Raw genomic sequence first — 27,474 nt, forward strand, 5'->3', positions numbered from 1 at the left:
ACCTGCTGCCCTCCAGTTGTGCTGGACTACAACTCCCAGCATGATGGCTAAGGGATGCTGGGAGTTGTAGTCCAACCCACCTGGAGGGAACCAGCTGCAAGAGGCCCTCTCCAAATTCACCTTGAATTTTTTTCTCTTTGTAAAACAACCAAATATACAAATGAAAAATGGCCCCAGCTCTAGAATTCCCATTTCTTTCTGTACTGGGCGTTGCTGATTGTCATCAACCAAAGTGAGAACCAGACAGCAGCAAAGGTCCACAGAGTGAATTTTTATTTCCAACGAACAACAGTGCCCGCCTGGCCTGGGATAGAGGGGGTGGCGAAGAGAGACGTGGGCAGGGTGTTCCAGAGGAAGGGAGCCTGGTGTGGGCTGGGGCAGAGAAGAAGCAGGGTGCCTCCTCCCTGACTGCCCAGGCAGGAAGATCTGGAGCTGGAGGAAGAACAGAGCAAGGGGCCGGGTCTTGGAGGAGAGACGCAGGGCGGCAACTTCTATCCCAGACTGCTGGCTGTGCACATGGTGCATGGCGTGAGGAAATATCCAGATAGAAAAAAGAGCTACGATCAGTCCGCTTGTCCCCAAGAGGGGAGGCCTCCCTGTCAGGTCCTGTGGGTGGGAGGACTGGCGTGATTGTGTGCGTACTCTTGTGTCCCAGCGACGGTGAATCACTGCAGGGAAGTGGGGGTGGCAGACAGAGTAGTGGTGGGGGGCAAGAATACCTCCCCTCCTGATCTCCAAGAAGGGCAGGTGACTGTGGAGGGTGCGCGTGGCTGTGTCTACGTGACATCTGGGGAAGGGGCACAGCATCTCCTGCGAACCCCTTCTTCCCCCACTTGGGGAGCATCTAAATGGGAGGCCACTATTTCCAAAAGCCCATCCCCCAACAAAATCACCAGAAGGGGAAGGAGCTGTCTTTTTGCCTTGTTTTGCATCTTTTCCCAAAGTGTCAGTGTGAAAATATATGTATATATATTTATAGATTGCTAAGTCACAGGGTCCATGAGGCTCACACCTCTGTCTGGAAGTCCCCCTCAGAGAGGTCCAGGCTCATGCAGTGCTTTTCCCAGTCTGCAGAATGCAACTCCAGCTTCTCCCGGTGCTTGGAGGGCAGGGAGCTCAGTGTCATGGCCTTGAATGTGCTCCAAGACTTCTGTTTCTGCTGCCGGTTCTCTGGGCTGGTGATTTCCTGCTGGGCAAAGAGGAAACGAAGGCGACTCAGGACGGAAAAAACAGTACAAGCAACACAGGGCTGCCACTGAAAATGGCAGGCCCAGAAAAGGAAGGAGCTCAGTGGTAGAGCGCACACTTTGCATGAGAAGTCCCTGGTTCGATCCCTGGCATCTCCAGGTACGGCTTGGAAAAATTCCTGTCTCATATTCTGGTGCGCCACTGCTATTCAGTATAGACAACACTGATCCAGATGGACAAATGGTCTGCGACTTGGTAAAAGGCAATTTCCTATCCTATCTAGGGATGTCAGAGAATTCTGCCACGGATCTCCATGAGGCCGAATGCCAGTGCATTCAACCCCCTGAAATCCGTGGCGGAACTAAGCCCCCGCCCCCCCCCACAAAAGGCGCGTGAAATGGAGCACTTACCTGCTGCCTTCTGCACTGACTTGCGAATGGTGGCCGCGTCTGCGGCTGCCATTCGCTTCCTCATCATAGCCGTGATAGGCTACGTAAATAATTACGTAGCCTATCACGGCTAACGCAGGGACGCCATTTGCGTCTCTGCGGAGGCCGTGATAGGCTACGTAAGTATTTACGTAGCTTACCATGGCAAGCAAAAACAACAACAGCGGACACAAATGGCAGCGGCTACGGCGGCCGCCATTTGCGTTCCCTTTTTCCGCCGTTTTAGCCTATGTAAATATTTACGTAGGCTATTACGGTGAAAAAAAGAAGGGGAACGCAAATGGCGTAGTGGGCACTATTTGCGTTCCTTTTTTCGCCGTAATAGCCTACGTAAATATACGTAATAGCCTATGTAGGCTAAAATGGTGGGGGGGGAAAGGAACGCAAATGGTGGCCGCCGTATCCGCCGCCATTTTTGTCAGCTGTTTTTTTTTTTTTTGCTTGCCGTGATAGGCTACGTAAATATTTATGACACCTATCACGGCAAAATACAGGGACGCAAACGGCGGCGGCTATGGTGGCTCTGCGGAATCTCCGCGGAGTGGAGCTGGCTGGACAGAATTTCGGGGGGAGGGACGAAGCACCTCCCCCCCCCACTGCGAATGTCACCCTTCGAAAAGGCAAGTGACTTTCGTACATTCCTAATCCTATCTTCCTGAATTCCCTCTTCCCTCTCCATAAAGTCGATTTGCTGATGTCATGGCAATACATCCCCCACCCCCCTTCACTGCATGGCAGTGTTGGGCGTTGCTGCTTTAAACATGGCTGCTGTGGCCGCCATTTGCATCCTGCGAGGCTGCTGTGATAGGCTACGTAAGTATTTACGTAGCCTATCACGGCAAAGAGCAGGGACGCAAACAGAAGCCGCTATGCCATTTGCGCTGCTGCTCTTTCTGTGATAGGCTACGTAGGTATTTATGTAGCCTATCACGGTAAAGGCAGCTACGCAAATGGCAGCCACTACGCCATTTGTGTGGCTGCCTTTACCGTGATAGGCTACGAAAATACTTACGTAGCCTATCACGGAAAGAGCAGCAGCGCAAACGGCATAGTGGCTGCCGTTTGCGTCCCTGCTCTTTGCTGTGATAAGCTAAACAAATACTTACGTAGCTTATCACGGCAGCCTCGCAGGATGCAAATGGCGGCCGCAGCAGCCGATCGGAAGACCAGCCACCGCTGTTGCTGCCACTGCCGGAGCCTCAGGTAAATTTCGTTCCGGGGCTATTCCGTGAGGTGGTGGGGGGTGGGAGGCCGTTCCACCACGGGTTTTGGGGGGCCGAATGCCAGTGCATTCGGCCTCACTGAAATCCATGGCGGAATTCTCCGCCATCCCTACAAAACTTACTATTATAATTAAAGAAGGGTCAACAACTAAATTTATGTTAGTTTGGAAACCTTTTATAGAATTTGTACAAGAAATAGAGAAAAATGATATGTATGTATGTGGATTTAGATCTTTGACATGGTTGATTCTCTTTTTTCTGTTGTTAAATTAGGAGAAAGGAGATTTTCGCGGAATCTTTCGTGGTGGGGGGGGAGGCGATCCGGTCCTCCACCCCGGAATCCTCGACACCTGGCTCCGCTCCGCGGCCAGGCCACGGAGCAGCTGGCCAGGGCCGTCCGCAGCCAGATTTCCAGCCACGGACGGGCTGGTGCGGACGCAAATGGCGGCCGCCATTTACATCCAGCCAGGCAGCCGTGATAGGCTACGTAAGCCATGATAGGCTACATAAGAAATATTTACGTAGGCTAGAACGGCGAAAAATAAAGTAACGCAAATAGCGTCCACTACGCTATCTGCGTTCCCCTTTTTTTCGCTGTTTTATCTTACGTAAGATAAATCGGCGAAAAATAGGGAATGCAAATGGCGGCCACCATAGCTGCCCCCATTTCCGTATACTGCGTTTTTTTGTTTTTTGTTTGGGTTAGCCGTGATAGGCTATGTAAATTCTTACATAGCCTATCATGGCTGCAAGGACAGCAATGGCGGCGGCAGCAGCCCGGCCATGGCCGGCCAGGAGACCAGCCACCACCGCAACCGCCGCCGCCAAATCCATCGCATCCACCCCAGGTAAGTGCTGTCCCGGGGGGAATCCGTGGGGGGGCGGGGGGGCAGGAGGCTGTTCCGCCAGGGATTCCAGGGGGCCGGATTCTAAAGAATCTGGCCTCACTGGAATCCATGGCGGAATTCTCTGCCATCCCTAGTTTAAACTATGGCTTATTAGAACAAGCCACAAACCTAGGGATGTATGAATCCCTTACCTCTGGGTCCGGCGGGGGGGTCTGCAGGGGGGGTTGGCGAGCCGTCCCTCCCACCCGGAATCTGTGTGGGTCAGCTCCACTTCGCTGGCGATACGGCCGGCTGCCACTGCCGTGCTGTATCGCTGGGGTAGGGTAAGTGAGTCTCCGGATGCAAATGGTGTAGTGGGCACCATTTGCGGCTGTAAAGCTGGTAGATTAGCCTAAATGCAGCCATAAATGGCTGCATTTAGGCTAATCCACCAGCTTTATGGCTGCAACTTACCCTACCCCAGGGATACAGCATGGCAATAGCGGCCGGCCGTATCGCCAGTGAAGCGGAGCTGGCCGCTGGCTCCGCAGGATCAACACTACAATGGAGCCGACCCACACGGATTCCGCGGGGAGGCAGAGGTGAGTGCTCCGTTCCACCACGGGCCCCAATGGGACCGGATTCTTGGAATCCGGCCTCATTGGGGTCCGTCGCGGAATTCTCCCCCATCCCTAAATAAACCAGGTTTATGGTCCTGGCCTGTTTCAATAAACCAAAGTTTAAACTAGCCATTATTCCCGGTTCAGATGTAATACATAATAAGCTGCAGATAGTTGAAACTAGGGATGGGTAAACGAGTGATGTTGGAGATCGCTAGAGTTCTCCGAATGTCATCTCACTGCTAGGGATGTTGTGAGAGTCTGTGGGGAGGTGTATGTGTGTAGAGTCTGACGGACTGTGCTCACCAAATCTTGGGGTGCTCACAGACCCACTTGGTGAGCACCCTGTTGCTTGGCAAGCACCTGGCAGCCGCCATCGTATGCAACAATGAAAGCTCAGGCGCTTCCAGGTAGGTAATGCTGTGTAATTGGCGGCTGTAAAGGATCCATTTCCGCAACATTAGAGCAGGGGTAGGCAGCAGCAGCGGCTCGGCGAACACCCGACAAAACCGGGCACGGGTGAGTTTGTCTATCCCTACTCACTGCTCGTCTTGTGCCTGGTTGCTGTTCAGGTTTGCAATCGCTGCTTGTACTGAGTGAATGAGAAAATTGCGCACATTGAGCAGCGAGTAAATATGAAATTTGTGCAAATTTCCCCAAATTTGCACAAATGTCCTAATTTACATAAATTTCTTCCATTGACTAAAGTGGAGCTTTCAGTCCACAGTGGGAAATTTGCAGAAAATCAAACTGGGAATGTTGCACAAATTGAACATGCACACATGTCTGGCAATTTGCAAACATTTTCAGGGGACATGTGCTCATGCTTGGGTCTTCAAACAGAGCATGCTCACATGTTTTGCAAGCAAAAATGAAATTGTCATATGTCTCTAGTTTAAAGCAGGAAGTTGGTGCTTCCAATGGCTGTGCTGGAGAAGAATGGAGCGAGGAGCACTCGAGTACGAGCAGGCTTGTTTGTGTAACTATGGTGTAGTCAAAACTATACGTCACTCTCTCAGGATGTGAATTCCAGGAGTTATGCTACCCAGTCACCTATATCAAGTGGATAACCATTAATTGCAATGATGTTAGGACAGGGGGTAAGCTGAACTAGACATTATGGAGGCTGGGGAGGGGGAAAACACAAGATGGAGTTCCTCCAAGCAGTGGTTGAGTCCCTTCCCTTTGCGTGCTGCCCCAACTGGGACAGCGCATAGCGTATGGAGCAGACAGTGCTTGGAGGAACTGTTCCTCCAAGTGCCAGATGAGTCCCTGTCTCCATGCAGAGAGAAGCACGATGATGCCGGATTCATCCGGGCTGGGGGGTCAATCTGGCCTGGACCAAAACATTCTGCCTCTTGTTTTAATCTTCTTAAGTCCCTCATTGTCTGGGCTGGGTATAGCTAGAAGATATTGTGGACTAGGTCCAGAGGTTCAAAAGGGAACCCTGTGGATTGAGGATTAGCTTTAGAAGCCACAAATGTTTTTCTGATGATCTTGGTCAATCTCCTACTTAACATATTAGGTGAGAGGTAATCAGGAAGGCTAATGCCAAAAACCTTTCTCCCATAATGCATCTCTCTTCTGTCCCTCCAAGTATGAAAAACCACTTACACCAGACAAATTCTTTTCTCCGCTCCCTGAAGAGACGCTCCACCGCTTCTCTCTCTGCATGAGAAGAGCCATAATTATCTTCTAATCCCTAGAAAGCGCATCCACCCTCCCCACCACCTCGTAATCCATCCCAACTTTGGTGACAAAGTTTGCCATTTCTTGCTGTGGAATTCAGATTCTTCAGCAGAGTTTATACTAGGGACGGATGACTCAAGTCTAATTCTGGTCAGCATCACTTTCTCATACATTCAATTATCAGTCCGTTCTGTCCTGATTCTAGATTAATCTTTGATTTTTTTAAAATCCACACGAAAATTCAGATTTAAATAATGTCTAAACATTATTTTCTAAACATATTTTCTCGTAAAATGTGCATTAAAAACAAACATATTTTGATACTAGTTTGAGCCAAGAACTGAGATGGAACTTCAAGAAATGTGAAATCTGGTGGATTAACTAAGGGCGTAATCTCATGCATGTTTAGACAGAAAAAAGTCCTACAACTCCCAGCATTCCCCAGCTGGCTGAGGGTTGCTGGGAGATGTAGGGCTTTTTTTCTGTCTAAACATGCATAGGATTGTACTCTAAATTTCAATGCACAGGTTAGTCCCAGAGATGCAGCTCAGTCCATTCATGCTGGAATGTGCAAATAACTAATTCCTCCAGCACCCCAACTTTATACACAGTCCTAGTTGAGAGACAGTGCCATTTGGGTTGGGGCAAGCTCTTCAGTAGGAGGGATCATGGGCTGAAGAGAAATGCTATGCCCTGCTCTCTACGGCAAACTCCATGTCAGCCAGTTGCTGGTCTTCAGCACATGGTGGTGGTAACGGGAGGCCTTGTGCCTCTCAACATAGGAGGTTCCATTTCTAGCTATCACTGCTAATCACTATCAGTAGACTTACCATCTCCCTTGGTTTTGCATAATTTTCTTATAAAAAACAAACATGCATTTCAGTTGCATGGCCATTACACTATCCTCCAGTACCAATCAAGACCTTAAGTGAATCATGTGTTGCACCACTTAAATTCTGTTATCTGTCCTGAACACTGCATATGCTCAGAGGCACTAGAACAGGGGTGTTGAACCTCTTTCAGCCCAAGGGCCACATTCCATTTTGGAGATGCTCTTGGGGGCTGCATTCTAGTGGTGGGCAGAGCCAAAGGCAAAGGGGCAGGGCTAAATACAAAAAACAAACAAACCCTTGCATATTTGGGGAATTCCAGAGGGCCAGACTGGGAACTCTGGAGGTCTGGGTTTGGCCCCTGGGCTTGAGTTTCGGTACCAGGACATCACAGGTTTCTGGGACATTCAAAACAGGTTATAAGTCTGAGTTCTGGCTCAGATTAAGCCCTGCTCAATATTATTGCCACACACCCATCTTGTTTTGGTGAGGAAGGACTTAATTCTGCCCCTTTTCACCCATCCTTACCTTTGCAGCATTAGTAGCTGGGGCACGATATCGGTCCAGCGTATGAAATTTCTGATTCAACTCATGGTAAAGTTCCGAGTGGCGTTTTCTTGTATGCATAACTTTCTGCAAATGTTTAAAGCAGCAACGCCCAAGAAGTGAGCAGGGAGAGAGAAGGGAAAGAGATGTGTCAGCGGAGCCTACGTAGGCACAGTATCTCACCACCACCCTGCCCCTATAAAACCAAAATGGCTAAAAGCACGGGGGTTCAAAAGCATGAGTGGGGAAGCCCTCCTCCTACCTAGGTTAAATCTCTCCTCAGCCATTTACTCACTATGTGGCCTTAAGCAAGCTCTTCCCTTCCTTGTAGAGTATAGGGTTAATCAACACTGGTCAACATTACACAGCTCTTGTGAGGACTGTTGAAATCCCAATCACAGTCTAGCAAACACAGAAAATAGTTCAACAGGAAGCATGTTGTGAACTGGATCCATTGATCCAAAGGCATGTTTTACTGGGGTACAAAAGTATAATTGGCTGGCCCCGGGTGACACTCATGAGGAACCAGATCTGGCTGATGGCAGATAGCAGTTTTTAAGAGGTGGTCTGACAGAGGCCTTGTTCCCTCTGGTGTTCACATTCCTTTGGTCCTGCTGTGGTTTCAGGTAAAACAGGTTTTGCTAGATTTGAACCACTGCAAAACCTCGCAAAACCTGTGAGCAGATATGAGCTTGGGATGTGGATGCGACAATGCTTCATTGGGGGTTGCCTCTCCCCGCAGCTGTCATCCATCAGCCCTTCCATCAGGCCATAGAAGAGGGAGAGAGTCAGAAGCAGGGCCATCAGCTCATCTGAGAGACCAGCAAATTTGGGCTCTTCCTCTGTTTGGACTGTTTCCATTCTAGCTGGTCGTGACCTGAAGCCAAACAATTTCAGGCTGTATTACAGCCATTAGAAACATTGCAGCTAGTCATTGTAAGAACAAACATTCAGAATTGGTGCCTTATTTTCCTCTTCCCTCCCCATCCAGTTTTCCTTTTGTGTCATGACCTTTTAGCTTTGTAAACCAGAGGGCAGGGAGTGTCTTGTGTTTTATTTATCTGTCAGCTGCTCTGGGAGCCTGTCTGGTTGAAGAGTGGGGGAATAAAATGCTTTATAATAAATGAAAAATAATAAGAGATACCCAGGGCAATCATTGATACAATCCATAATACATGATAATCCACAAACAAGTAAATAGTAATATCAAGTAAGGAGAGATAAAAAATGGCTGCCAAGTAAAAACAGAATTACATTAAAAATACAGATTAACACACAGAGCAGCAGAGAAAAACAAAACAAACAGCCAAGGAATCAAAACAACTGTTTGACATCATCCCCGCCTTCAATGCTCTGAAAAGTGACCACCTCGCCCCCGCTAGACATCTAGTGTGTGGTGGGATAGTCTACAATGTTTCTCCTCTTCTCAGCTGATTGTTCCACTGACAAGAGATTTTGTCAGGTCAACATTTACGGGCTGAAATCGATGGATGACAAGCCCTTAAGGCCTCTCGGAACTACACCCCCCATCAAATCTTTCCTGATAACTGGAAGAATATTACCTCTTCTCCCATAAACCCAGTTAAAATACTCCCATCCCTGGTTCCAGTGTTTTAATCAAGAGCTAATGCTCTTTATCATCCATTATAAAACTCGGGGGCCTAATTCATCTGATTATGCTTAAATCACAGCCAGGAAAGTGGTTTGAGAGAAGAAACAACCCACAGCAGCATGGGTATTATTTCAGAAGTGTGGGAGGGGAATGCTATACCACCCTCTCCCCATGTGTCTCCCAAAAGCCCAGAGATAAATTGGACTTCTGAGAAGACCCTTAGGCAAAGGGGGGGGGGTGTCTCTCTCTCCCCACCCCTGTCTGTATCCTTGCGCCTCCCCTCCTGCCAAAACCTCTCTAAGGGTGCAATCCTATGCGTGTTTAGACAGAAAAAAGTCCCACTACTCCCACCATTCCCCAGTCAGCCATGCTGGCTGGGGAATGCTGGGGGTTGTAGGCCTTTTTTTATCTAACCATGCATAGGATTGCACACTAACTGGCCACATTTCAGTCCAAGCCTACTTTAGCCCCAAATCTGTAGGGACATAGCTGGCAACAGACGGCTATTTCTTTATTTATTACATTTCTATCCCACCTTTCTTCCATCATGGAAGGTGGCTACATGTGGTTCCCATGTGGTCTCCTCTCCAAGCACTGACCAGACCCAGACCTGCTTAGCTTCAGCAAGGTGGCTGCCTCATGTGTCTTCAGACCCTGCCCTGGGACCAATATTTAGGCTGCCTGTAACTATGGGGGAGCAATTACTCTGTTGTGGCTACCCACCAGGGGACGTGAATTTCCCCACAGAGGTAAACAAGGGGAAACACGGGGAAGCAGTATGAAAAATGTACTTCACCACATGATCAGATGATAGAAACCTGGTTTGGATGATATCTTTGGGCCTATCTGGCCCACCACATGGCCCAGAGCATGGGCACCCCTGACCTCCATCATCCACTTGGGGACAGCACATCCAAAGACCACCTATCCATATAAAATCCAACATACATAAGCCTCAATTGCCCTGTTCATTCCTGGGGAAAGACCACATCAATGATGCCCGTGTGCTTTCAATATTACGTGTGTACGCAGACTTTGGATGTGTCCTCCCCACGTGGAAGGGTGAGGCTGGAGCACTGCGGTGGGGGCGAAGGACAAGCATACCCTCCCTCTGCTCTCCATCAGCCCATCGATGATGTCGGATGTGGTCCATAAACAGCACCCCCATACAACCGCAGAAGCAGTGTGTAGGCTTAGAAGTGGCCCCCGTGTATTGTTTTGTTTTTTCCAAGGACAAAGAGAAGACTTGCACTGGAGGGGAGCAGGGGGGAGGAAAACATAACGAGCAGGACAAAGAGAGACTTTAAGGATAAGGATGAAAGTGGAGTGCCATGCTGGAGCTGAATGGTTGAAGACTCCTGCGTCAAGGCATTTGGACTTGGGCCAATAGGTCAATTATCCTTCCCCAACCTGGTGCCCTTCAGATGTGTTGGACTACAATTCCCATAATTCCCTGGCACCAGGTTGGGGAAGGCTGCATTAAGGGTTCCCAGTTGACAGCTGGTTGGCCACTGTGTGAACAGAATGCTGGACTAGATGGACCCTTGGTCTGCTCCAGCAGGGCTCTTCTGATGTTCCTATGAATGCCCCTTTGCTGGCTTTGCTTAGAACAATGGTTAGTGTCCAATGTCAGCCCTATGTAGAGTAGACCCATTGACATGAATGGCACTTATGTTAATCATGACTAACTTGAGTCCCATTCATTTCAATGGGTCTATTCTAAGTGGGACTAACACTGGATACTACACGACGTTAGCACTGGCCATGCTGACTGGGAACTATGGGAGCTGTAGGCCAACACATTTGGAGGCTGGGGAAGAATAGTCCCATATGCATCCGTTTTATTCTAGTTTCACTGACACAACTCCCCCCGCCTGCAGGATCCTGGGAATTGTAATATGGCGAGTGTACTTGGAAATATTTAGCCTTCCTGGGCTCAGAACTACAGTTCCCAAGGCCCTGGGGGTCAGTTTAAGTCCGTAGTTTAGAAATCAAGGGAGATCTATACCATATCAACTCCTCCTGGGCAGAGGATGAGAAAAATCTCTTACAAGCAAAGGGTGTCACTTTGCTGCACCAGGAAGCCAACGCTGATGGAGGAGGACCGCTTACCTCAAAATCCAGGTCGGAGTATCGTAGTCTTTTCCTCTGGGGAGGGAGGCAGGTGGTAGGCACACCATAAAAGAAACAGAGAAGCCAAAAAACGGAAATGGAAAAAAAAGACCTTTACTACTCTGTCCAAGCGTTTAGAGAGATGAAGTTTTGGAGAACACATGTATGTATGTAAGGGGGGCGCCCAAAGAAGAATAAGAGCACATGGAGATGAAAGGTGAACCACAAACAAGATGCAAGTGGTTGGAGAATTCCACCAAAAGTCCTTTAAGGGAATGAAGAGGAAGAAGGTACACCCAGAGTGTTAAGGGAGCAGCACACCGAGAGTAGGGGTCCCAATCCTAATGCAGTTTGATTGCCACCTCCTGTTTCCAGTTGACTATGACCATTTAAGTGGCAAACACATGATACCCTATCTGCCTCGTCACAGCCTTGTTTTGGGCTTAAGAACATATGGTATATTAAGTGAAGAATGTTATGTCTGAACAGGCCCAGTATGTATAAGTTCAGCCTGTGAGGAGGTGGCCAAAGATTGGCAGTGTGTTCGAGAGAAGCGGAGTTGATTACGCCCTGATCCCATCCTTGTTTCTTTGGAAGTTAGGTCCCAGGGCTTATTTCCATGCAATTCTTGCCCACCCCCTGCTGGGTCTGGGAGGGGAAAGGAGAAGAAATGTCTGCTGAGCTGTCCTCTACCATCTGCCCCTTGCTTAGCTGTGGTGGCTCTCTGCAGAAATGCCATTTTTCATTGGCTATGGCAGCGGCTGCTCTCCAGCTGGTCACCGCCACAGCAGACAATAAAGAGCTTAATCACAGATAGGGATGGCGAAGAATTCCGCCACGGACTCCAGTGAAGCCGGATTCTTAGAATCCAGCCCCTGGAGTCCGTGGCGGAACGGACTACTCCCCCCCCGCCACCCTGCGAAGCCCAGTCGGGATGGACCCTACCTGGCGCCGTCTGTCCGCTGCCATCTGTCCCGTCCATCCCATCCGCTGCCGCCTGTCTGCGGATGGGACACAAATGGTGTCTGGTGTAGCGGACGCCATTTGCGTCCCTTCCTGTGGCCGTGATAGGCTACATAAAGATTTACGTAGCCTATCACAGCCAAAGGCAGGGACGCAAATGACATCCGCTACGCCGGACGCCATTTGCGTCCGCAGACCGGCCGTGGCCGGAAGTCCAGCAGTGGCCGGAACCAGCTGGTGGCTCCATGGACTCCCTGCGGAGCGGAGCTGGCCGGGGAGGATTCTGGGGGGAGGGCCGGATCGCCTCCTCCTGTCTGCGGACCCCCCCACGGACCCCAGGTAAGGGGATCTGTACATCCCTAATCACAGACACAATGACTGAAAACTGCAGGGACTGACAGAGAGGGGACTGTGCAGTGGTAGCGTCTCCTTCCTGGAGGTGGGCAAAGGGTGTGGTCCTATTTACACTGGAGTAAATCCTCCTGAACTCAGTGGGACTTCTGAGTAAGCATGCAGACAGAAACATTTCCCAGCCAAACCAATGACTGCAGGCCTCTAGTCCTCCAGCATACCCTCAGACATCAACACAGAGCCATTTTGGAGACTAAGGCTGCTTCAGAGGTTACTTTTTACACCTGTGGGGTGTTACGGCTTACTCTGAGTCAACACTTGTACGAGAAAAAAATGTGAACTGGAGTTCTACTGGTGGCAGCAATCGCCTTCTGCATGTTGACTGCCTAGGCTGGCCACATGTCCTCTTTTACGGAGGCCAGTCCTCTCTTCGAAGGGCTGTCCCGTCCAATTCTGGTCCAAAGATAAAGAACCATAAGGACTGTTGTTGCCCATCCACAGTTAGCGGCTGGACAGCAGACGGAACAGATAGGCACACAGGTGTCTTGTCACAGCTCGGGATGCTGGAGAATTCTGCCGCAGATTCAAATGAGGCTGGATGCCGAAGAACCTGACCTCTGGAGTCCACCGTGGAGTGGTTGCACTTACCTCTGGGTCCGGAGGAGTTCCCACGGGGCAGCTCTCCGGCTCCATGTAAGATGCAATATCACAGGAAAGTTACAGCTGTAAATGGCATATTGTATGTCATTTGCGGCCGTAAAGCACTTACTTTGACCTAAACACAGCCGGAAACAGCTGCAATTTAGGTCAAAGTCAGTGCTTTATGGCTGTGAATGGCATACAACACACCATTTATGGCTGTATTTTTCCCGTGATAGGCGAATGGCGACCTATGTCTTATAGAGAGCCGGAGAGCCGCTCCGCCAACTCTGGTGGATGTGGCTGGGCTCCGGAGGATTCCATGGGGCTCTGAGTGGCCCAAATTGCCCCTCACAGACCCCGCCCCCAGTCTGGACAGTGGAGGGGCTTGTATATCCCTAGTCAGCCTTCTCCACTGTGGTGAGACAGTAGCGTATTTCCATTTAAATTTTAATAGTTATTTCTAAAGCTGCATCTATACTTATACATGAGCACATGCACATTTTATGCAAACTGCTACCCCCTTTTTTGGCGATTCATCGGTGGCCACCCTATGGCCGCCTCCGCTCAGGGTCCAACAGGCCCAAACCTGTGCGCCTTCACGGCCACTGCCCTTCTTACCTCCAGGGAGCCCACCTTCATGGCAGAGCCAGGCACAGTCCGCGGCATGGTGCGGCTGCGCTCCGACAGCTCCGAAGCTAAGATCTGCCGCACCGTGGGGTGTTTCTTGAACTGGAGGCCATACGGGTGCTGGACCGCCCCATAGGGCTGGTTCAAGTTCACGTTGATGTGGTCCACGGAGGCAAAGCTGGGGTAGGCCTCGGCCTCCACCGTGTGGCGCCCCTTGCCCAGGCCTGGCGCTTCGTCCAGTTTGATGTTGAGCTTGCCCTCCTCCCTGGCGAAGGGCTTCAGGCTCGCTGTCCGCCGGGGCAGCACCATGTAGTTGCTCTCCATGGTGGCCTCCTGCGGCCGTAGCCAGCCGTAGTCCAGCTGCCGCAGGGTGTTCTCACCACACAGGTAGACCGGCCCCCGTGCCGCCTCCAGGTTGACGTCCTTCCTGGCGGGGGGGTTGTTCAGCTCGTTCAGCCCTGTCACCACGTTGTGTGTCATTTTGGGCACCTGCACCAGGACGGAAGTGGGCGGGATATTCCCAGGGAGGGTGGAGAAGCCCAGGCCCCCCTCGGGGCTGGCGTTGAGCTTCGGATCCTCGTCCCCGTCCAGGGAGATGCGTGACAAGGTGCTTGTGATGGTGGCTGGGTTGCATGTGCTAACCTCCTTGAAGAGGACTGGGAGGGAAGAGGGCCGTCAAACAGGACATGCGGTAACAGCCCTCGAAAGATAGAGGAGGAGCCCTTGCTCTTTGGGAATGTCTTACTCAGTGGGGATGGGAAGGAGGAAAAACCCGTTCAGGGGGAACCCATCTCAGTCTTTGCCCTAGGTGTGGGGAGCCACTTTCAGCCCAAGGGGCGAATTCAGTTTTGGAGAAGCTCTCGGGGGCTGCGTTCCAGTGGTGGGCAAGACTGGGGGGCCGTGGGGACAAGACATGGCAGGGAAGGGAGAAGGGAGTTGCAGGTGGCCAGTGGTGATTATTGGGTGCTGGTGATTCATCTGCAGCTAGCCCTGTCTGGTAGCCCCATTAGACATAAGCTGAGAATTCCTGGGAATGACAGTGAGCCTCTCTCACATACAACCCCTAACCTCCCCGTCTTCTTTTCTGGCTGTGGCTGCTCTCAGGGGCCAATTGCTGGGAGTGGTACCATCCTCAAAATATGATGCTTTGATCTCCCAGCCCTGCAGGGACTCAGGTTCTGCTATGTCCTGGGAAAGAACTTTTAACTAGTCCCTCCCGCATTTGACAATACGCTCCTCCCACAGCTAAACCCTCCTGTGTGATAGCCCAGATGTGTGCCAGGAACGGAGGGAGAGGACCTCACCTGTCTGACACGCCAGGTCAACATCCTTTTCAAAATCTGTCTATAAAAACACAGAAAGAGGGGGAGAAAGAGAGAGAGAGAGAGAGAGAGAGAGAGAGAGAGAGGGACAAGCAAAAGAGAGAGGAACAGAAAGAGAGAAGGTGGGAGTGGAGAAATGAATGCATCGCGGGTAGCAAATGGGGTTCAATTATATTGTTCAGCTGTATTAAGTATGTAACCTTATGTTGTGGGTGCGGAGTGTGCTTTCTGAATATTCTTGTTGTTGATGATGACACATATACATAAAGAAATAAACCAGCCTTCCCCAACCTGGCGACCCCCAAAGGTGTTGGACTGCAACTCCCACAATTTCCAGCCAGCATGGCCATGCTAGCTGGGAATTATGGGAGTTGTGGTCCCAACACATCTGGAGGTTGCCAGACTGCTATAAACAGTAGCATTCATTACTGAGCATGCCCAGAAATGTTCAAGATAGCACCAGCTCCTATGGAACTCTTGGAACTCCCTGCACCTCAACCACAGAGACACAGGCAAAAGGAGGTTGTGACAGCTGGCCCGGATAAGATGCCGCTGCGTGGTTCCACCCCATGGTATGACTGCACAACCAACACTCCACGCCTGGGGCACATACAACCTGCGCTCCACCGCCTCCCTCCATGACACAGGCCCCACACTCACTCACCATGATCTGCACCTGCCCGTTCTTGCAGGAGTCCGGCGAGTTCTCATTCTCATCACTCTTGCACACCCCAATCTGGCACTTCACCACATCTTGGACCTGGGAGAGCAGGCAGACAGGTAATTTGGCCTCAATCTTTACCCCCCTCCCTTGTTCTACCTCCCCCTGCCCCCGCTCTGTCTTTTTCGCCATTTTTTTCAATTCTGGGTTTAGCGAAGATCAAGTTCCATCTGTCCAGTGGGTAAATCTTTGCCAAACAGGATGACAACTTGGTGCTCTCCCCCAACAAGCACCAAGTTCCTCTGCCTCCAATCCTGCAACGAATTGCCCACTGCTGTCTACGCTGTTACCTTGGGAGTATTTATGAGCTCGCATTATGCCTCCCTCCCCCTGCCCAAGACTGCTGTTTATTAGCCTGTAAAAATTCTGGCTCTCTCAGCTTCCAGGCCCAAAAGACGCTCGCCGTTCTGAATGACCTTCTTAGCACCCTAACGTCAGCTGTAATGTCTCTACGCCACCGATTTGGTTGCAAGGACGCTGCCATTATAAGCTCCCTCATCCTGACAGGGGAGTGAGGGATGTGGGGACCAGCTGGCAGCAACAGGCCCTGCATGCACCACTTCTGTGCACCCGTGTTTTATGTTTATGGAGCAGTTGCTCACTGCCCATTGCACTAAGATAAATGGGGGTGCTCGGGCGGGGGAGGGGAGGACAGGACTCCGGCCTTCAGAGCAGAGATGGATGAAATTGGAAGAACGCTTTCTCCAGGTAGATGGAAGGAAATGTAGCCAGATCTCCACCCACTTACCAGACAGCCATTAATTAGACTGATTGATTTAGAACTTTAGCAAATGGTGGTAGCTCAGGATGGTAAATGCCTCTTTAAACAGCTTGGGACATAAATGCCTTCGAGGCTGCCTACTTCCCTGTCTGCCGTCACTGAGGCTAGCTGAGCACCCTAAACGGACTTGCTCCGTCTATACAGGCCAATTTCCCCCAAACTCTGGATAGCCAAGATATGCTTATTTTCTGAATTAAAGTCGGAAGTATATGTCATCCTTAAGAGTTGAAAACTCTTTAGGGCTGAGCGGAAATGCTCTCTCCCCTATTTGCCACCGCATTTGTGGGAGGCAATATGGAGGTGCAGGGGAGGGGGCATTTGGTGATTTTTCAGAGTTGGGGCACATTTTCAGGTGTGTGTGTGTGGGGGGGGTGATCCTACTGAAAAAAATGAAAGAAAGGAAAGGAAATAAAGGAAGGAAGGAAGGAAGGAAGGAGGGAGGGAGGAATGGAGAAAGAAAGAAAGAAAGAAAGAAAGAAAGGGAGGGAGGGAGGGCGGGCGGGAGAGAGAGAGGAAGAAACAGAGAAAGGAAGGAAGGAAGGAACAAAGAAAGGAAGGAAGGAGCAGAGAAAGGAAAGAAGGAAGGTTTGTTTTTAGATGTCTGTCAAACAAACATGCCTTCTGAGGGATAAATTACAAACTGGGCGCATTGGAGAGGGGACACCCATGGCTAGTTCACATTCTCTGGGTCTGCCTGATAAAGTACAACCAAGGGGGTGGGGAAGCGGCACAGGATGGGCACACCAAAACGAGGGAGAGAAAAACAGAATGAATCAAAAGCCCTGCCAGCTGGCAGCGGTGGCGCCCACCTCTCTGCGCAGGAAGCAGTGGACAGTGATGATGACGAAGCCCTGGACTGAGTTGAAGATGGCAAAGAGGACCTGGAAGAGGATGGAGCGCCGGTCGGTCATGGCGAGCACGGCTGACATCCAGGTGAGCGCCAGCAGGGGCAGGACCACGCAGGAGCTCCATAGTGATGCCCTGGGAGGGGGTGGGAGGGGAGAAGGTGAGAGAGACAGGCGCAGGAGCCAATCACGGAGGATAAGGGGGGAGGCTGGAAGAGACGGAGAATGCACATGGGCTGGTCCTCCGATGCCAACCAAGAAGGGCACTTTACAACCAATTGGTTGGTGCCCAAAGGGATTTGGATGGTTAGCAGGGGATGGCGAGCAGCGGTTCAGTGCTGTCGAATGAGCATACATTAAGCAAACAGAACAGGGCGAGTGTATCAGGAATACAGATCAATCTCCCCCGCCACCCCTGAAAACAATGCTTCTATTTCTAAAGATGTTGGGATTCAAATCTGTGAGAAGATGTGGGAGCTCTTTGTAGGTGGTGAAGGAATGCACTTTGCACCTGTTCAGAGGCATCTTCATCTAGGTATGAGTCCTGGTGTAGAACAAGTCCTCCCCCAAGTCTAGTGGATTCTGTGGGCATTTAAGGAAAAGGTCCACAAGGCAGAACCAGCGCCCACCCCCCACTACTCTCTCTTTGCCTTCTTTAAGTCCATCCAACTGGAGCCATCGCTTTTCAGAACCACGTCCTTCCTAGCCTATCTAAAATAGATCATCTCCTGATTGGGCGAATGACTGCATTGCTTTGGCATTCCATACAGCTTCTTGCACCGAGTAGGCAATAAAGAAGTGTCCAGTCACAGTTGTAGTGCTATGCAAGATTTGTGGCTAGGGAGGCTGCAGATGTGGGCTTTGGATTTCTCAGAGACCTTTGCTTTAGACAAAGGACAACACCCCTCCCACGCCCCCTTTGTATATGCTGACATCACATCATCCTGAGGTTTATTTCTTCAATTGTACCATTAGTACATGTTCGTAGAGGGTTAAATTAGACAAGATGGGAAGAGATCCACAATTAGGTGTTTGCTTTTTAAAAAAAGGTTTGGGCTTCATGTATGGATGGGAGAGCCAGCAATTTTCAAGCTCACTGAAATCCTCTAAAAATCACTTCAGAGCTTGTTTTAGCTCACTCCTGTTTTTGACCTGTTTGGTGGGCTTGTTCAAATGGGGGAAGTGTGTATTTTGAATGGGAAAAATGTGCATTTCTTTGTGCATCTTTCAAAAGTGCGCACTTTCTGCCCATTGACTAAAGTGTGAAAATGTTTTGTTAATGTGCATTTCAAAGTGTGCATTTCAAAAGAATACGCATTTTTATGTGATCACAAATTCAGGAATTTGCTAATATTTCTCGAAAAAAGCACCCCTTCGTGTTCAGGATTGTGAATGGGCCACGTTTGCATTATTTGTGAACAGAAACGGAATTCTCATACATTCCTTGCTTCACGGAGGCCCAAAAAGGGACTGGGGGACAGGGTAGGATAGGAGGATAAGGAATAACAGCTCTGCAACCCTTGTCCTCCAGACACACCACCCTGCATTGTGAAGTGCTACATCAGGTGGGTCCCCTACATTGTTTTCCACGAGACCGGTCCCTGGTCTCAAAAAGGTTGGGGACCGCTGCCCTAACAGTAAAGCAGGAGTTGTTTTACAAAGTAGGGAGAAAAATTAAGGCAGCAGTAGATCAAACAAATACTCCCCCCCCCCCCCGTAATGGTTTCCCTTTGTCCCTGCCCTTCTCTGTCCTGTGCAGGCAGGCAGGGAGAGACAGAAAAGGCAGGCAGCCGCTCATGCATGCGATTAATTAGATCTAACTATGTTTTAATTCTAACATCTCCTCTCGTGCTACGCTTGGCTGTTAAAGGCTCGTTAAAGGAAATGCAAGCAAATGGAGAGAATGTTTCCGGCAATTTAAGCGGGAGAAGGCACTGTGGCGGGAAAGACGATGTGATCCAATGGGAGCTGCTGCCAACTGGTCAATCATAATCCGGAGGTTTGTTTTTCTCATTTGTATAGTTGAGGAGATTCGCCACCGTTTGCTGAGGATCCCAATTTTGTTCTCGCAAGGAAGCAAGATACACTCAGAAGGTCTCCTGCACAAGCCTCGTTAAAATGAACGAGAGCTGCCCCAGAGCACGGGAGTGGTGCTCTGGACTGTCACTACATACAGCAGACGCAGTGGGTGTGAGCCAGGCCTAGTTTTAGAGGCTGATAACAGTAATCAATTTGCAAGAGGAACTGGATGTGCCCCATGGCCCCTGGGCTGGCTAGGGAAGCTCTGACATACTTTCCCACTCATTGCCAAAATAAAAATTTCCATCTCTAGCAATTCACATGTTAAGAGAGGTTTTTAAAAGTGTTTCTTCAGCAAGGAGTTTTTTTATGGTCTTTAAACATTAAACCCCTTAAGCCATAGTTGTCATGCTTCCCTGCCCATCTCCCCGGATGCTGCTGGTGACAGATTCGAGAACAGAATAGTAACTGATGGTGGCAGGGTGGGGAGGAAGGTAGTACAGCCCGAGGGTCTTGCAGGTACCAAACATCTCCTGCAGGGTGGAGCAGGAGGGTCTCTGTCTCCTGGCAGCCCAAGGCAGAGAAGAGCAGCCTTCTAGGCTGGAACGCGGCAGACTTTCTAACCAAGAGCATGGGATGGCCCAAACAGAAGGCAATGTCAGGTGTCAAATTACGAGCACCAAAAAAGGGCAGTAAGTCATCGGCAGGGATGTATGAGAAATGCATTTCAGTTTGTTTTTGATCAGAATTTACCCAATTCACACCTTCCGAACATGGATTTGAGTGCAATCTGCGGTCGACGACTGTACATTTCCGAGCTTGCAATGTGATACAAGGACAATTTTTTTTTTTTTAATGCATTTCACAGCATGCATACATTTGGGAAATGTGCATGGAAAAATGTGTACTTTTGAAAAAGGCACACACATGCGTTTTAATCAACTGGAGATGAATGCAAACATTTCAAAGATGCGTACATTTGGGAAAATAAACATGAAAATCTGCAGAGATTTTCATGCAAAAAAACGATGCTTGCAGTCTGATACAGACTCCAGCTGGAACAAGCTCTGAGACAGAATTTGGAGAACTTCAGCAATCTCGAGTTTTGCTGATTCGCACATCCCTCGGTGGCAGTTCTTGAATTACTTTTTAAAAAAAAGTTGTAAAAATGGTTGTCGTTTTTGCAGTTTTTGACAGTTCACTGGAGAGATGAAAATTCCAAGTGTGCAAACATCCCTCTAGAACACTGTTTGGGCCAGGGCCAAGCCCGCTCACTGCTTTCTGCAAATGGTTTTTGCTGTTCTTTATATTTCGGCCCCAGTCGCAGGACTCACAAGCCCTCACTCACAAATGCCCTGCCCAGCATCACAGAGCTAAATCTGATGGGCTCTGTAGCCTCATGATGCCTGTCACATGATCCACATGACTAATCCAGGAATGAGGAAGGAGCAGAACCAGCAGCAGGTAGGAAAAAGCGCCACGGAAAAAAACAGCAGCCCGAGTGAGGAAACCATGGCACCGAACAGGATACAATGAGATGAATATCCATACTCCAGCCTTCCCCGAACTGGTGCCCTCCAGATGTAGCATACTACAGCTCCTATCACCTCAGCCAGTAGGGCCACTGACCATGGTGGCAAGGATGATGGGAGTTGTAGTCTGACACATCTGACAAGCACCAGTTTGGGGAAGGCTGTTGCAGGGTCTCAGTGTTTAGGGGGAGAAATTTCCACCCCAATGAAATGGCTAGTTTCGGCCTGAGACAGAGAACCTTGGATGCAGCTCTAAGGGGAGAGGCATCAGTTCAGCAGTAAAGCACTGCTTTGCCTGCAGAGGTCTCAAGTTCAGCCTGAGGCATCTCATGGATCTTAGATTGCAAGGCTGGCAAGGGCCATCGTTTGGCAGCCGGGAAGTGTGCCGCTCTCCAGAGTAGACAATACCCCATCATCTGACAGTATGGAGCAGCCTCTGATGTTCAAAAATAAACGGCATCCCAGTTCTGCAAGCTAAGGAAGTAGGCCCGCTTGGTGAACGCTAGCAATTCCCGGTGAGAACAGCCAACATTTTAAAGCACAAGTTCATGTGGCCAGCTGAAAAGTAGCGATCATCAACGTGCATCGTCAACTGAACAGCCGGGGGGGGGGGGGAGTCAAAAGAGAGCCAACGGAGCAAGCATGTGAGCACCGACAGGGACTAACATCACGCTGTTGGCAGTGGCTGAGTGTAGCACTGTGCTCGAGACCACACCGCACTTGGTACATCTCAAAAGCAAGCTGCCGCACGGGGGATTCTTGAAGCTGACGGTGGCCCCCGTCCCCCCATGTGCACCATGCCACAGCACCCCCGGCCGCCCCCACCAGGAAGCGGAAGGGAACAGGCACGACGAGAAGAAAAAGTAGCCGGAAGCAAAGGAGAGCCGAGGCAGCGAGACAGGCGGGAGGTGGGAGGGGTGAGGGACACGGGAAGAAAGCAAATGAAGGATACACAAACAAGAGAAAGAAAGAGAGCTGGGTTAGTTGCAGGAAGCACAGCTTGTTACGTGGCTGGCAGGGAGTTAGGTGGGCCTTTGCTCAAGGGCAGGACTGATCCCGTTCATCAGGGGCTGGGGGGAGGGGATCGGTGTTTTGGAGCAGCTGGTGCCCCTTCTTCCCTAGGCTGAGCACCAAAGGATGCATGGTCCTTTCCCAGGCTCTTTCCCCCACCATTCCAAGGGAAGAGATCGCTGCGGCAGAAGGGAGCAGCTCTCCCCCTCTCCAGGCATTGGCTGAACCCTCCTCCCTGTCTTCTTTCCCCCATCGACCAACATTTCTCTGGCTTTCCTAAGAACGCCGGGTCAGACATTTTACCTGTCCCCACCTGCAAAAGGGGCACAAGCCGCTTATGGGGGTCCCAGGAAGCCTAAAGAGCTGAAGCCGAAGAGCCACAGGATGAGTGCAGCACCCTCTCAGAGTGGCCACCAGTCACTGCATGGGGCCAGGGTGGTGCTTTCTCCTGACAGTGACCATGTAGCTGCCTGCCACCCAGTGGAGACTGGTGGCTCCGATGTCAGTGGGGCAGGGAATCCGCTCCGGGTTTCAGTCAGAACAAGGTGCTTTGCAGCTTGGAGAGCTCCTTTAGAGTTCTGACTGGTTCTGACTGAAACCCGGAGCGGATTCTCCGCCCCACTGACATTGGAGCCACCAGCCCCCACTGCTGCCAGCTGCTTTGGGCAGCTAAGCCCTCTGGCACGTGCAACTGCATCCCAATACACTGGAAACACTGGTTTTAGGGTGCTTCGCACACCCCTCCTTCACACACCCCAACAATAAATAACTAGGATTTTTCAGTGTTCAAAACTCATGAGGCTTTTCAAAGGTTGAACAGGAACACTAAACAGTCCCAATTCACTGCCACCCCTTTCTCTGCTACCTCCTTTCCTTTCCCAAGTGAGAAAAAAATTCCCTTGGAAAAGAGGGTAGCAGGCAGTGGAAGACTCTCGTCAACATGCAAATGGTATCAGCGCATCTTTCCCCAAAAGGGATCATGGGACTGGCTACAACCCCCATGGTTTTGAGCATGAAATGACTCTCCATGGGTCATTTACCACCAAAGAGCGCCTCGGTTCATGGGAGGCCTGCACCCCATGCTACCCTATTCCCCTTCACCAAGGTAAGGGGGTTGTTGTTTTTCTTGAGGAAGGTGGGGGCAAGGAATTGTGCGGGTTGGATGCAAGCCCCAATCTGACACTACTTGAAGCGGGGCTACGAACAACTCAGAGTGGGACTTTACTTGAGTGAGGGGGGGGTGTCTGTTGCATTTTCAAGCCTCCCCCATTTCGAACACTCACCCCTCTCTCATTTCAAATACACACATGCCTGTACATGCAGGCGCACACCCACGCATTTCAGTGTTGTAAGCAGCTACAGAATCGCCCTGGGTTTCAGTCAGAAGAACCAGTCAGAACTCTAATCTAAAGGCCATGGGGTGGCTGTAGCTGTACATTCTCGCTGGACTCCCCTTCTTAACCCCACAGCTCTCGGCTGTCCTAGCGAGTAGTTCTGACAGTTGCTGCAACCACCTCGGGAGAGACCCCTCCTAACCCTCCCCAGAGTGCCTCTGCTGCCTGCCCCTTGCTCAGCTTCCCTCCCTCAGTACCCATCTTCTCCGTGGATCCAAGGCAGCCATGAAGAACAAAAGGGTTCCCAGCAGGCGGCTGTAGCAGCTCTTGGAAGCGCGAGGTGCTACAGTCACCAGAAGGCTTCACACCGCATGCAACTATGCTTGCAAGCTCCTGTGAGAAATGGGGCTTGTAAGGTGCAATGCTCCTTTTCCCTAACGAGTCAGGTGCCTTTAAATCGCAGAACCTGGCTGTGTTTGTCATGTCTGAACCATCAGGCGGGAGTCAGGCGAAGTTGCTTTGGGAGCTCCGAAGGTCCTATGTGGGGGGTTAGGCCTGGCATATATACATGGCAAAAGCGAATGCAAGAATACATCAGATGTTCCGATGTAGTATATAATACGTTTGTTGCATTGGACTCAGAAGGGTGTGTGTGTGTATAGGTGTGTGGGGGCTGGAAGTTCTAAGCGTGTTAATCTTCCAGTGCCAGCCACAGATCAGCTCTAAAGTTGCCACTGGATTTAACCTAAATAAAAATACGATTTCCAAGGATTCTGTCAGGGGAACACATTCCTAAAGAAGTTAAAACCACTTTAATAAGACTAGCGAAATTCCAGAGGGGTGGGTGGGTGGAAGCTGCATTATATTTTCTTGTGCATCCACCAGAAATTTCACCTAAAGTGAAATGTAAGGTGCTTTGGAGGGCCTTGCTCAGGCCAAAGATCTGTGTAAATTATTTTCAAGATATGCTAAAAGAATCAGGTTAGCAAGATCTTCCAGGGGACATTTTGCAAATCTTTATATCTTAACTCGGCCCCCTCTTCCAATATCATTGTCCTTTCTCTTGGCAGGCACGGCTGCTTCTGTAGTGCCAGAATGAGCTTGACGGGGGTTCTGTTACTGGAGAGTATATGCGTGTGTGTGTCTGGGGGGGGGGGCAGACTTACCCAGCTCTCTGCTTTTTGGACTTATCTGAGATGCCATCCCGAGACATAAGCTTGTTGAACACTATGATTCCAATCAGCATGTTGACCTGGCAAGGGAAAGAGTGGGGTGGGTGGGGGACAGAGAGAAAGAGATCTAGGGATGTACAAATATTTTCTTCCTGTTCATGTCCCATTTGCAACCACAAATGCAAACAGGGACACAATTCTCAGGACATTTTCGCAAGTTCCAAATGTTGCATTTGCATTCAAAAATGTGCATATGTGCAAATTTGCATTTCTCTCCACCCTCCCCCGCCCCCATCTGTATTTTCACACTTTAAGCCTATGGAGGGAAATACACATTTTTAATGGGGTAAAATGCACATTTTGAAACATGTGCATTTTTTCAATTGGGAAAAATCTGCACTTTTTAAATTATGTGCTTTTTTCCTGATTGAAAAAAGAAAAAAAAGTTGCTTGCATTCAGGAACATGAGTGAGACGAAAAGAGCTTTGAGGAGGAATTCGGAAAACATCAATGAGTTCGAACACTGCATGTTCACCCATCCCTAAAGAGATCCATGATAAGCAGAATCCACAGGGCTTATCTAATTTCTCAGCCACCCTTCAGTGTAAAACTCCAAGGGCAGCAAACAGCTAATAATACAATTACAGTGAAAACATATTTTAAAACCTGAAGACAAGAACACAGAATAAGCAGCCACAAAGCCAATAAAATCCAGCAGAACTATACCATCAACAAAAACCAGATATAAAAGAGGCTGACATGCTTGGCCAAATACAAAAGTCTTCACCCAACACAGAAACGATTGCATGGCTGGTACCACGCAAGCCTCCCAGATGGGCCCAACCACAACCCTGAAGATCTTTTCCCCAGTCACCCCCTGCATCACTTCAGTGGGTGGGGTGGGGAACCTGGGAAAGGGGCTCAGATGAAGAATGGAGGGTTTGGGCAGGTTTGTGTGGAATATAAGGCAGCCATTCAAGTGGCCAAGCCCTGTGGAGATCCCCATGTAGAGCTTGACTACCCACCTCACATTCATAGCCCCTAGGCCACATCAACCACTCCTGAAAACTGATTTCCAGAGATGGAAATCCAGCCAGAATACTGCTCCCCTCCACAAACCAATTTGGGGCAGATATAGTCACAGATAGCAAACATGTTTGTATCCTGAATTCAGGGAAGTGAAAAAATTCCACTCCATCTTTTCACTGCTGTCTATGTGACCCTGGCAGTGTCTGATCTCCCCAATGCAGGTGAGTAACGTTCCTCCCTCCCACTGCTCCTGCCGTTCAAAAGTTCCTTCTGTTCCTAACCAGATCAGAGGCAACTGCTTCCTGTTCCTGCCCTTACTCTGAGAGTGCCATTGTGAAGCCAAGTCAGAGTGAAGGCAAGAGTGTGAAGCAAATGCTTTCCATCTGAGCAGAAATGGAAGGAATGTTTTCCAGGGCGGGTGGGGGAGGCACCCAGGAGCAGTAGGGAAGGTGAACCAGAGTTAAGATGGGCAAGGATCATGCCAGTCACATTGCCCAGCCCCTGTGTTGTAGCATGTGTCCGGTGGCAAAGTTGGGGAGGGTTTATTTTGAATCAACTCTAGTTGCATGAGCATACGTCATTCTCTGGAAAAAAAAAAAAAAGCTTCTTTGGATGTGCCCTTACAAGCCTCTTGCACAAGAGACAATGGCATGGAACCACAAAAAACAAGCCACTGAGCCAGATAATGCGCCTCTGGGCACCTACCAGAACAATCACAGCAGCAGGGCCGACAAAAGCGTACAGCAATCCTCCTTCGAGGGACAACCAGCAGCTGGGGAGAGAAGGAGGACATCATCTCTAAGCCAAGGAATAGCAGGTAGAACCCAAAGAGGTCTCAACTTGTAAGGCCTGGAAATAGATTTGAGGCTTCTACATGGCTTGCCATCAGTTTTCTAATGCAGAGATCCCTTCAAATGCCCATCTCCCTTTATAAGAGCCTTCCCTGACCTGGCACTCTCCAGATGGGTTAAGATCTCCTGCACTGAGCAGGGGGTTGGACTTGATGGTCTTATAGGCCCCTTCCAACCCTACTGTTCTATGATTCTGTGACTACAACTCTCCTCATTGGCCAGGCTAGCTGGGAGTAATAAGAGTTGCAGTCTAACACATCTGAAGGGCACCAGGTTGGGGAAGGCAGCTAAAGATGAAGTGGAGGCTGTTGGCTCCAAAATCGGTGAGGCGGTAAATCCGGGTCACTGACGTCGGAGCCACCAGCCTCCACTGCTAGAATGTTAAGGATAAAGTGTGATACTTTCACAGGTCACAGTCCTAGCTCCGAGGAGTTTGCCACGTCACAGAGGTCCAGGGCTTAGGGATGGCAGAGAATTCCGCCACAGATCTCAGTGAGGCCGAATGCCAGTGCATTCGGCCCCCCGAAATCTGTGGCAGAACGGCCTGCCACCCCCCCGCCGATCCCCCCCGGGATGAGACTTACCTGGGGCGGATCTTCCGGGAGGCGGCGGCTCTGGCAGCGGCTGGTCTTCCGACCAGCTGCCGCCACCGCGATTTGCGGACTTTTTTTTTCCCCCCAAGATGTGATAGGCTACGTAAAGATTTACGTAGCCTATTGTGGCTGGGTAAAAAACAACAACAACAACAACAACGCGTACGAAATGGCGGCGGCTATGGCCGCCACCATTTGCTTTCCTTATTTTTGGTGTCTTAGTCTAAGTAAATATTTACATAGACTAAGACAACGAAAATAAGGGGAACGCAAATAGCATAGCAGGCGCTATTTGCATCCCTTTTTGATTCGCTGTTTTAGCCTACGTAAATATTTACGTAGGCTAAAACAGCGAATCAAAAAGGGACGCAAATAGCGTCCACTATGCTATTTGCGTTCCCCTTTATTTTTGCCGTCATAGTTTACGTAAATATTTACGTAGACTAAGACAGCCAAAAATAAGGAACGCAAATGGCGGCAGCCGTAGCCACCATTTGTGTATGCGGTTTTGTTTTTGTTTTTACCCAGAGCCCTCCGCGGCCGGAAATCCGGCTGCGGATGGCTCTGGCCTGGGCCTGGCCGGCT

The 27,474-nt window shown here is 50.0% G+C and overlaps 1 protein-coding gene across 2 annotated transcripts in view; it reads right to left on the reverse strand.

The window, feature by feature from the left end:
* Window positions 1-250: 250 nt before the first annotated feature.
* ADGRB2 (adhesion G protein-coupled receptor B2) overlaps window positions 251-27,474 on the reverse strand; it is a 152,016-nt gene continuing 124,792 nt past the window's right edge. The window contains exons 20-29 of one of the 2 annotated variants that reach the window (XM_084814426.1): window positions 26,151-26,217; window positions 24,411-24,496; window positions 17,313-17,484; window positions 15,666-15,761; window positions 14,984-15,023; window positions 13,671-14,335; window positions 11,097-11,132; window positions 7,355-7,459; window positions 5,922-5,975; window positions 251-1,189 (exon numbers count right to left, since the gene is read on the reverse strand). In XM_084814426.1, coding sequence (XP_084670552.1) covers window positions 1,007-1,189; window positions 5,922-5,975; window positions 7,355-7,459; window positions 11,097-11,132; window positions 13,671-14,335; window positions 14,984-15,023; window positions 15,666-15,761; window positions 17,313-17,484; window positions 24,411-24,496; window positions 26,151-26,217 — 1,504 coding nt within the window. In that variant the 3' untranslated portion in view covers window positions 251-1,006. The remainder of the gene's footprint in view (window positions 1,190-5,921; window positions 5,976-7,354; window positions 7,460-11,096; window positions 11,133-13,670; window positions 14,336-14,983; window positions 15,024-15,665; window positions 15,762-17,312; window positions 17,485-24,410; window positions 24,497-26,150; window positions 26,218-27,474) is intronic. The other variant, XM_084814425.1, reaches the window with a different exon arrangement.

This window comes from Heloderma suspectum, chromosome 10 (genome assembly GCF_057233095.1).
Source record: "Heloderma suspectum isolate Gila_16-S chromosome 10, 16-S_ref, whole genome shotgun sequence".
NCBI classification, from domain to species: Eukaryota; Metazoa; Chordata; class Lepidosauria; order Squamata; family Helodermatidae; genus Heloderma; species Heloderma suspectum.